Raw genomic sequence first — 12,063 nt, 5'->3', positions numbered from 1 at the left:
CTATGTACCGGGCCCGGTCAGAACTAAAGTGATGTGTTCAGTTAAGTTCTATGTCAAACAAATCGGAAATCGGGAAACAAATGCTGGACAATAAGCAAGACCATGTTCCATGTATTTGTCCAGCTGATATCTAGAACAGAGGATTATATGATCACTTATCTAAAATGGCGCTTCATAGTTCAACAGAGTTTAAAGAGCTACGATTGCTGATCGGTTCCTGAAGTCATACTTGCAACTATAGTTATTAGACTTATCCAAGTGGGAGACTGTTGGATATAGTTTCTAAGTCCATAACTATATTTGGTATGTACTTGACCCGACCCGGCATGGTCCATTTGGGTTGCACTTCACCCGAACAATTTACGGATAATCTTTTGAGAATAGTATAAGTTATGATTTATTAATATATTATAAGTTCTAATATATTAATATAAAATCATATTATTTAATTAGTGTTGATCTATAATCAATTTAGAATTAATTTAGAGATCAAAAGTATGACTAATTAAATATGGGCTCTTGTATTTATATAGTGTGGGCTAATGCTTATTTGGAATGGGCTAGGCTTGCATGGAAAGTCCATGGATACTCCATGGAGCTTTAACCCATGGATCTCATGGAAATGAAAAGACATGGGTATTAGGGTTTACATGGATGTAACCCTAATCCACCACACTATATAAAGGAGGCCTTGGTTCTTGAAATTGCACTAGTTGATGTGTGTAAACTAAGAGGGCCGATTTCAAGAAGTTTGTGACTATTCTCTCAAGTTTCCAAGTTTGTGGTGATTTGTGACTTCCATTTGAGGCATCCACATTATTGGTGCTAGGCTCTCAAACTCCAAGCAATCAACTACTACTACAAGGTAAGTAATTCTACTAGTTTTATTTGATTCAAGTACCCCATGCCATGCTAGTTAGGATAAGAACCTTGGAAAAATAATTATTTGCATGTATCTTAGTCAAACATAGATCCAAGGTTTCTAGGGTTGCATGTACACCATAGGAGTGTTAGAATGCTGAAAACCCATCAATTATCACCTCGTGTCTGCTAACCCAGATACGTGTAATTGTACTAAAGTTAACGCAAACCGGAAAGATATATTTTACGTGCTTTTCCCGGTACTTAGTGTGGTGTGTTTATATTATTATTATTTTATCACCGTGTCTGCTAACCCAGATACGTGTACTCGTACTAAAGTTAACGCAAACCGGAAAGATATATTTTACGTGCTTTTCCCGGTACTTAGTGTGGTGTGTTTATATTATTGTTATTTTATCACCTCGTGTCTGCTAACCCAGATACGTGTAATCGTACTAAAGTTAACGCAAACCGGAAATATATATTTTACGTGCTTTTCCCGGTACTTAGTGTGGTGTGATTCTCCATGTACTTGTTATAGTATGAGTTGAACCCCTTAAACTATACCTATTATAGTTTACTAGTAATATACTTGAACTGTTATAGAAAGACTCGTTTTATTACTAAATTATACCTGTACTTTAAAAATGGAGTTTTGTTAAACTATAAAGTAACATAACTTGAAAGAGCTTTTGAAATGTTTTGATCACTTATAAAAGGCATAAGCAATAATTTGAAAGATGTTTATAACAAACATATACACAATTATCATTGTGTTCAACTTGTATTCCCCCCCCTTAAAACATTTAAAACAGTTTAAAAGATTGATTACGGGGTATGAACTCACCTGATATGGGTGATACAAACGAAGGTGTGCGTAAGGATGAGAAGTTCCACGAATGAAGTCCTGAGACTTAACAAGTCCTAAATGACATATAATGACATATATTGGCATGGATATAGTGTTTAGAAGCAACTAAATGCAAGGAAACACCTCACGGGACTAGGAAACACTTTGACCAAGTATTGGAATCACATGTGATTCATCTAAAGGGTGTTTAAGGCCATAGTTTGGTGTTTACGACCATGTGTTTACGGCAAAGGGAGTTTACGGCCGTAAACTCATGGTCAAAGATGCATATGAGGGTGTTTGAAGGCTAGGGAAGCTTGAGGGAATTTTGCTCTACACAAGGATGAGAAAGACCAACTCAATGGAGAGTGTTGAGGTGTTTACGACCAAGGGAGTTTACTCCTGGCCGTAAACTCTCTAAATGATGAGTTTGGTGATGGTTCAAGGTCTTACAAAGCACATGGGAGTGTTCTAGCCTCAAATCCAAGCCTTAGGAAGAGTTTAGGGCTCAAATGGCACCTTTATAGGGGTTTACAGCCAAGGGAGATTGCTTGGCCGTAAACTCCTTTTGGTCTTGCATTTTTGATGATTTCAAGGTTCTAAGCATGAGTCTTAACTAGATATCAAGTATAAGGAAGAGTGCTTATGATATGGGGGCTTGAAATGGTCGATTTTGGCCAAGAACACTAGTGTGTGTTCTTGGTGAAACTTGAAGATTTGAAGATCTAGTTAAAATGAATGTTTTCATGGATGAAATCAAAGAGTGTAACTAGGAGATGAAGTGTAACAACAAATCAAGGAAAGAGCACTTACATTTTTGATGATTTAAGATGATGAACTCGATGATACTTGAGAGGATTTGGAAGTGTTATTGAGTTGGAAATGAAATAATGAAAGAAAAATGAAGGGATGAAGTCTTATAGGGGAGTTTCCGGCCAGGGTTGAGTTTACGGCGTTAAACTCCATGTTTACGGCCGTAAACTCCACATGTTGGAGTTTAGGGCTTTAGTGTTGTACAGTGAAGCTAACAGGTATTTCCTAACACTCACTACTTGAGTGTACTAGGCTCAGAACACTCAAACGGACTCTAAATTGTGTTAAATGATAGCAGGATTGAGTCTGACACTGAGTTGAGTTGACTGACTGAGCTTTCAAAGCAAAAAAATTTCGGGTTGTCACAGGTCGGCATGCCTGGGGTAACAAATGTCGTTAACGTTTCTAACGCTTGAAGAACGTCACGATCAGGCTAACTGTGTTAGTATGGTTATAAGAACTCACAAGGAGAAAACATCGACTTATTTACGAATAATATATATTCAAATAATTTTATTTGAATATTAACTTTACATTCGGGTTTCAGAGCGAACACAATCTCAGCTAGTTTTACTTATGAATAAAACTAGGTATCTTTAAAATAAGTATGACCATTATACTTATACTTTTCGGTCTTGGAACATTTAAGACTGCAAATCAGTTTCATGGAAAAATATAAGATTTTCTGGAGAAACACAGGAACATTTTCAAAGAACAAGGAACTTATTTTCTAAAACAAAATGCTTATGAACTCACCAACTTAAATGTTGATACACTTTCAAAATCACTTGTATTCTCATAAAACTAGTAGACAGGTACACACACAGGTTTCGAGAAGACGGAGCATAGTAGCTTCAAGTCTTTGTTTTGCTGTTTACTTTTGGAGTCAATCATACGTGAATCGAATACAATGTAAAATCTATATTAATAATGCAATGGTTGTTGTTGCTTTGATTACTATTTTACAATTGTTGTGATACTGTACATGACGTCCTCCGCCCCCGAACGTTTCCGTTGTTTCGGTTTGGGGGTGTGACATCGGTTTACGTGGGGCGTACTAAGAAATAAGTCGCGATCTGGATCCAGATGCCTAGCCCAATACACTGGGCGAACGACTTACTACGTTGGGTGTACTCGATAACTTCAGAGTACACTGGGCGTACAACCATTACGCTGGGCGTAATGGGCCTCTTGAGCCTTGTTTTCCGCTTTTTGCAATGCATCTTTAACTCCATTCTTTTGGCTTCCTTTCCGCTCTAGCAACAATTATACCCATGAAATATAAATTTAAGCATTATAAGTACATTTTAGTTAGAAATAGCATAATTAAGGCTAAAATATTAAGATATGATATATATATATATATATATATATATATATATATATATGCACATATTAAAATACCTCACACTTAACCTTTGCTTGCCCCCAACCAAACTGATTTTTAATTTACCAATATCACATAAAACAATCCATTTTAAATCCATCCATTATCCCAAGACCGCAATGCATGTATTTGTGTCTATAATTCCTAAAAACTTCTCAATCCTAAATACTCATAATCCTTATGAACATTCATCCCCTTAGTTTATACGACACTTATTTTTGCAGCCATCTGAATCCATCTTTAGAAATCTTTCTTAACTTAAGGTATTTTTGGTTAAACGTCCCAAGCATATATATATATATATATATATATATATATATATATATATATATATATATATATATATATATATATACATTTTAGAAAGAAATACAGCTTTGATACAATAATGGAGCTCTTCGAATTCCTCTCTTCTTTGATATTTGCTCTTCGATTTTATTTGAATTCAACTTTGATACCGGCGGTGGCTTTGTATCGACTGCAAACATTTAAAAATCTGAACGTTGTGGGAGAAATGAACGTTGCCAATGGTTGGCAACGACTATATGCCATATATTTTCGAATTCCTCTCTTCTTTGATATTTACTCTTCGATTTTCTTTAAATTCAACTTTGATACCGGCGGTGGCTTTGTACCGGCTGCAAACATTTAAAAATTCGAACGTTGTGGGAGAAATGAACGTTCCCAATTGCCTTTCACACCTTCAACCGAAATTCTTTCCGATTCCGAACACGAAGAACAATAACAACAACCTCAACAAAAAGAAAAGAAAAGGAAGGCCGATCCGAGAAGATGGACACAAAAGGAAGAAACCAAATTAGCAAAGGAGTGGGTCGACATATCCGAAGATGGTGGCATGGGAAAGGGTCAAATTGTGATCAATTTTACTTACGTATTACAGAGCGGTTTTGTCAGGGAATGGGTCGAGATCCATATTGTCGGACCTCCGACCAATGTAACTTGAAATGAAATCTTGTTAACAGACTCTTATCATGTTGGAATAGAATTTACACAAACTTTGAAAAGCAATAAGCTAGCGGAGAAAGTGAAGCGAGTTTCTTGAAAAAAATGCATGCTACATTCCAAGATGATATGCTTAAGCCTTTTAAGTTTATTCATGTGTGAGAAGTTGGCAAACAAAAAGGATTAGATGAAGGGAACTTGCAACACATGAAGAAATTGCTAATCCACCAAAAAGAAGCCGAACATCTTCATATTCGAGCACACAACAAGTGTCATCGGATGGTCACATAGGTGTTAATCTTAATGATGATACGACATCGAAGAAATATGCTTGCCTCCTCCTCCAATGGGAAGGGACAAAACAAAAGGTCGAGCGAGAGGAAAAAGGAAAGCGACATCTTCAAATTCGTTGGTCGGAACCGAGCGGTCAACTAGATCAGATGAAATGATGGCACAAATGACACAATTGAATACAACTTTGGAGAAACATATGACTGGAAACGGTCTGACTCACGGAATATCCGTTGTTAATGCAAGATGTGAGACACCTCGACCCCGAAGAAGCGGCAAAAATGGTGAATGGGTTGATTCGCGAAAAATATAATCTAAAATGTAATTGAAATTTCGATGTTATGTTATTTTTCTAGGTTTTTTAATTTTTGACTTCATGTTTTATTTTTATTTTTTTAGGTTTTTAATGTAATTTTTTATTTCATGTTATTTTTAACTTTTAGGATTTCTAAAATGTAATTTTTAATTTTACTATTGTTTTAAAAAAAAATCTTATTTTTTTATTGAAATTAAAAAAAAATTCATAAATACCACACCCTAGTTCGTAAAAAATATAAAAACTAAAAAAATTGAGATGGTGCTGCGTGACATTGTTTTACCATCGGCAAAAATTGCACCACGCCTTACCAAACTAACAAACACCAACATAAGAAAGAGAGCCCAAGTTCAGGCTCAAATACATCTATCTTCGTCTTGTTCGGATTTTTTCATCACGACCTCAATCTCAGGTTTGGAACCCTAAAACATCTATCTTCATCGTGTTCGGATTTTTTTCATCGCGACCTCAATCTCCGATTTGGAACCTAAGTGTTCTTCATAATTCAGTGACAGTTGTGGCATGCTCGTTACTCGTAACTCTTCAAATGGCAATTGCTGTTTTTCAAGGTTTCGCTTGTAGAAGCCAAGTATCATTCCATATCCCTCTTATTAACCGTGTTCACAAGGTATCTTATCATTTGCACAATTTTAGTTCGATTCTCGAGATCTGAGGGAATTTCAGAATTTTTTTTCCGTGCTTATTTAGAGGTTAACGTAGTCGGCTATATCGTCGTAAGTCGAACCCTTGAGGCTCTGTGGGCATTTTAGACTACAGTATGTAAACAGGAGTCACAATGGAACAATTTTTTTCTTTCTCCCCAACCTCTAACTGTGGTGAAACAGAATGAGTATATCATTTTGAAGCATCTAAATTCATCAATTAGAATAATCTATTGCTTGAATTGTAGGCAAGACAAAACTGTTCTGTGGCAGCCATTGAATCGCTGGCTGAATCCGTAAGTGTGCATAACGAAGATAATCAGTTTTCAACTGCTAGAATTGTAAAAGGTGCATACTTTTCTCAAATCATCTGAGAAAAATTTACAACATTCTTTATCGTATTTTTCCATTTATCTAAGATTGTTTCTGCGTGATGATAGTAGGACGAGGCAATGATGAATCCAAACCACATGAATGGAAAAAGTTGTGTTCGAAAGAACTTGGAGTCAAGACTTCAAGGATTACAAAGCCTGCAAAATTTGTATTGAATGTGCTTAGAAAAAAAGGTATGTTATGTTTCTTATTTTTATTTGCTTGGTTTGTCTGCTAGCTATTGAACTGGCGTGTTCCTTGTATGCAATTTAGAAGAGATCTGACTTGGTATCAGTTCACACATTATATGCAATGAATTACTGTACCTTAATTGCCTTAAACTTAGTCGAATCCAGCCACAGTGTATCCTGATTAGTTAGGTGAAAATTTGAAATTTGTACTTTTGTTTTGCAATGTATGTAGTGTTGGGGCTTAATGCGTTCAAATCACATGAAATATACGCAGCTGCGTAAACAAAAAAAAAAAAACCCTCCACAGAGGATCATATAGGTTAAACATAAAAATACCTCATAGGATGTAGGGCTGAATTCCTCGGACTACATGCAACAAATTAGCTGTCTTCTACCAGTAGTATCCAGACAGACTAAGGGTAATCACTAGGGATGAGGAAAAAAACTGAAAAAACCAAACAAAATAATTCCTAATTTTTGGTTTTTCGGTCTTGGAAGCGTTAAGGGAAATCGGTTCTTGGGTATAAACCGAGTTGGGACGGAATTTAATGGGTTTTTTCTCGGCATTGTTTATAATTTTTGAATGGCCATATAGTATACGGGCTCGGATTGAACTGGTTGTTTTCCCAGGTTGTTTTGGCTACATTTTAGGCTCAAAAAACTGTTGAATTAGTTAAGAAATAGCTGAGTTACACAGCTCTAAATAGTAGGGGCTATTAGGGCTGTATGTTTTTTCTCAGCATTGTTTATAACTTTTGGACATAACTCCATACAAGCTCCGAATGAGCCAGGTTGTAGCTCTCTTTCTTGGCTACAATTTAGGCTCAAAAACAGTTATTAAATTGGTTAAGAAATAGTTTTGTTACACAACCATAAACATGGGCTGTTAAGGCTGTTGGTTTTTTTTTTTTTATTCCATTATAATGGTAAATTAACTCACTGGATAATGTGAAAATGCGAAAAACAGCAATTTACTTTAGAAGTTGGGTTCTTTGTGGTTTTGAAAGCGGAAGCGAACCGGTATTTTCGGTTCCCATATTTGCTCATTTACGGTTTTCAGTTCCTGGAGATTAAGTATTAATTTGGGGGATTATTAACAGTTTGAAATACGTCATCTTTATTCTTTAACTTCAATTCTAAACATGTCACTGCGACTCGTATTTTGCTTCTATATCTTTACTCAAGAGTTGTTGCATGATTCTTTTCATTGTAGGATATGAGGTATACCTGGTAGGAGGTTGTGTACGGGATCTTATATTAAACAGAACTCCTAAAGATTTTGACATCTTGACATCTGCTGAACTTAAAGAGGTTTCTTTTTTCAACTCTTTCTCTAAGCGGAATACATATTACCTTTCATCTTGTCCATCAAACACTTCAGATTGGAATCAAATGAGTTGCTTTTTTACATGGTTTTCATCTTCCAATGGCTGTTTCAGTACTCATCAAACTTTAATGTTAGCATTAACATAATTCATGAGGTTGCCAAATTTATCAGATTCCATGTTTGATGGATTTTCCATTCATTGGGGGTGGTGGAAGGAATTCAATTCCATCATTCATCTTTGATAAAACCTGAAAATGCCATCATTATATATATATAATTCCATCCCATTTCCTACGAACCAAACACGTGACGTGACGTGACATATTACGGTTGACATATATAGAAGATTCCGATTCTTTGACAAATTCCATTTCTTACATACAAATACATTTTACGAACCAAAAGATTCTGAAGTAATCCATTTAATGGTGAAGAAAATGATTTTTTATAAGTTATAAGCATAAAATGTTGACATGCATAAATTGGAGACTCTTGGTTCCTTCCTTGCATGCAGGTAATGAGAGCATTTCCCCACTGTGAAATAGTTGGAAGGCGATTTCCTATATGCCATGTACACGTAGATGATGCCATTGTGGAGGTTAGTGGAAAAGAATGAAGTTTTTAATAAATACTAATAATTTTATCTATAAAGTTGCATGCCTAATGTGGGGCCGGGCCGGGGCTTCACAGGTTTCAAGTTTCAGCACAACTGGAAGGAGGTCAAAATTTAGCTTGAGAAAACCAAAAGGCTGTAATGAAAGTGATTTTATTCGCTGGAGAAATTGTGTGCAGAGGGATTTCACTATCAATGGGTAATAAGAATAAGACTTTCCCTACCCTATCCTACCTACCACATAAACACATAAGCATGCCTTGTATAATTTTATTTTATTTTATGCATCCATAGATATCTTACTACACACAATACAGGTTGATGTTTGACCCATTTGCGAGGATCGTATATGATTATATTGGTGGAATGGAAGATATTCAAAAGGCTAAAGTGTGCATTTAAGTGTGTGTTTGGTTTGCGGATTCCTAAAGGAATTGGAATCTCGATTTTCATTCTGTGGTGTTGTGTGTTTGGTAGTGATAGAGCCTTGAATCTAAAACTGATGGAAATAACTTGAGAGAGAAATGATAAAATAAAGAGAAAACAAGCTCTACTTATACCCTCCACGATTCAAGTGTAATAATACCTGCTGCAGAGATGGTATCTAAAAAACATCAATGACACAAGGACAATTTTCCCACTTGAATGCTAATTGGTTGCACTGCAATATTTGAGAGTTTGTGACCATTTTTTACCCTTACGTGCCCTTCTTTGATAGACCCGCATAGCATATTCTGAGGCTTATCAGGTTGGTTTGGTTTGGTTGAATTCCTTCAAAATCCATGTTTGATAGATTTAATCGTTCCCTGGTAAGAATTGAAAAAATCAAATTATCCTCCTCATAAACAATCTTCCCTTTTCAATTGTATGTGTCTGTGATTGAGTACCATACCAAACACATGACATGACAGTGACAGTGACAGTGACGGATTCCAATTCCTTCCAAAACATTCTGCAAACCAAACGAAACGAAACCACCCCTAAGCTGTTAACAAATGTCCATAATAATAATAATAATAATAATAATAATAATAATAATAATAATAATAATAATAATAATAATAATAATGGCCATTGGTTGTACTTGTATGTAGGTTCGCTGCATAGCCCCTGCAAATATTTCTTTTGTGGAAGATTGTGGTATGATCTCGTCAAACACACATACATACATACATACATACATACGTAAATTGATTCTCATTTAGGCAGGCAAGTTGATGTAATTCTTTGCATTTGACTCAGCTCGCATTCTGCGTGGGGTTAGAATCGCTGCTCGTTTAAGATTTCAATTTTCCAGAGAAACCTCTCATTTTGTAAAAGAATTGTCCGATTCGTTGTTGAGGCTTGATAAGGTACCATGTTTTACCCTCTCTCTTGCTTTTTCATTCAGCATGTTGTGATGGTAGGTGATTGGTATACTTATAGGGCCGAATACACATGGAAATGAATTATATGCTGGCCTATGGATCTGCAGAGGCTTCACTAAGGTTACTGTGGAAATTTGGACTCCTTGAGATTCTTCTACCCATCCAAGTACGGGGTTTCCTTCCTTAATTTCTCTTTCCTCCCGTAGTACTAGTACTAGTAAGTATAAAAAGTATTATTATTCATGCATTGCAGGCATCTTACCTTATTTCACATGGATTCCGCAGACGTGATAAGAGATCCAACATGCTCCTGGTTAGTTTAAAAACTTGATTTTTTTAACTGCTACTTTTTATTTGGTTGGAAGGAATGGATTGAGTATTGGAATAAGCAATGCCTGTGATTGAATACGAATATCTGATCATCATATGAATTTTACTCTATTATGTACATACATTAAAAATCATACATTTAAAAATTAAACATAATAAAAGCTCTTTCTAAACAAGTTATATAATAATAAAAATCATACATTTAAAAATATAATAATAAAAATCATACATTTATATATATATATATATATATATATATATATATATATATATATATATATATATTAACTAAAACAATAAAATTTTAAGAACCAATCTGTTCCGTATGATAATTAAAAAAGGGTTATATTGTATTCCATGATTGAATGAGAAAAGAAAATACTAACACTCCGTGGCTAATAAGAATAACAAAATTAAAGATATGAGGCAAAAAAGGTAAAACAAACTTGTATCTATGATTTGTATGGTAGTTAAAGTTATAGTGTATGTATGTTTTGGTTTGCATGCAGTCTTTGTTTGGCAGCTTGGACAAACTTGTAGCACCTGATCGTCCATGCCACTGTTGTCTGTGGTAAGAATCTATAAGATTAAATATACTTGGCATTAAGAATGAATGTTGAAGTATAAGAAGAAATGGAGTTTTACATAATACTGAGTGAGATACAGGGTTGGCATCCTGGCATTTCATGAGGCGTTGGTAGAAGAGGGTCGCGATAGTTTGGTGATCGGTGCATTTAGCATAGCTGTCCATGGCGGTGGATCATTGTCGGAAGCAGTAGATATTGCAATGAAGATCTCACCTCCTGAAACCAGATTTCATGAAGTTATTATATCCCCTACCACATATTTATATTCTAAACATGAATTAATGGATGAGGTTGTAAGACTCGCAGCTTCTGTTAAAGCTGCATTACGGAGGCTCACAGATGACCACTTTGTTTCCCAGGCCCTCATTAAATACCCCCAAGCTCCACAATCCCATCTGGTAATCAATCAATCTACTACAATTCAATACATGCTCATCTCTCATCTCTCATCTCTCATCTAAATAAAAACTTGTTTCTTTTGTTTTGTATTTTTCAGGTTTTCATTTCATGGGCTCTATCACTAAAGGTATCCTCCATCTTTGACTGTGTCAAAAGGGGCAAAACTCGGAGGACCTTTCTACCAAAACAAGGAAATGAAATCGACTATCAATCATTGGCATCCGGCAGATTGGATGAAGTTAGGGCCATTTTTGGTAGGCTTGTTTTTGACACTCTTTACCCTTCCAACTTGCCACCTACAGAACACTAGCAGCAGACAAAATTCAGATTTAATAACTTGATTATTCATTATCATTTAAAATTAAGAAAAGTAAATTTCTATCATCTACTCCATTTTCTCTCTTTGTTTACCTATTAAAGGACTTCCAGGATTTGCGTGTGTGAGTGCTGTTTAGAGCTTTGGGTTTTTTAAAAGAAAAAATTGAATTAAAGAAAAAACTTTGTATGAGAATATTAGTTTTAAACATTTATTATAGAACAAAAAGTCAAAATTACTTCTAAGTAATATAGCCTATAAATCTCGTTGAAATTAAACCAAAATTTACTTTTTTCTCATAAACTCACAATCAAATTTGTCACACCTTTACAATATTACAATTATATTTCTCTTGTACACATCTCCTCATATACCCTTTCATTTTCTTTCCCTGTATTTAGGTGGAGCGATTTCATCC

At 35.3% G+C, this 12,063-nt stretch overlaps 1 protein-coding gene across 2 annotated transcripts; it reads left to right on the top strand.

Moving 5' to 3' along the window:
• Positions 1-5,744: 5,744 nt before the first annotated feature.
• Positions 5,745-11,713, top strand: LOC145132361 (uncharacterized). 2 transcript variants are annotated; one of them, XM_079067114.1, is made up of 15 exons: positions 5,745-5,893; positions 5,991-6,109; positions 6,392-6,491; positions 6,587-6,709; positions 7,920-8,017; positions 8,548-8,631; positions 8,724-8,845; positions 8,964-9,036; positions 9,741-9,786; positions 9,889-9,998; positions 10,072-10,179; positions 10,267-10,326; positions 10,853-10,914; positions 11,010-11,328; positions 11,427-11,713. In XM_079067114.1, the coding sequence occupies exons 2-15, from the start codon at positions 6,029-6,031 to the stop codon at positions 11,637-11,639; spliced, it is 1,599 nt and encodes a 532-aa protein (XP_078923240.1). In that variant the 5' UTR covers positions 5,745-5,893; positions 5,991-6,028; the 3' UTR covers positions 11,640-11,713. The 2 variants fall into 2 exon arrangements, with proteins under 2 accessions (XP_078923240.1, XP_078923239.1); XM_079067113.1 differs by having other exon boundaries at positions 6,584-6,709.
• Positions 11,714-12,063: the final 350 nt, after the last annotated feature.

The sequence above is a fragment of the Lactuca virosa genome, chromosome 8 (genome assembly GCF_052849685.1).
Source record: "Lactuca virosa cultivar CGN04683 chromosome 8, Lactuca_virosa_CGN04683_v6, whole genome shotgun sequence".
NCBI lineage: Eukaryota > Viridiplantae > Streptophyta > Magnoliopsida > Asterales > Asteraceae > Lactuca > Lactuca virosa.
Note: the sequence above shows the minus strand (reverse complement) of the source record. Positions and strands in the feature narration are given on the sequence as shown.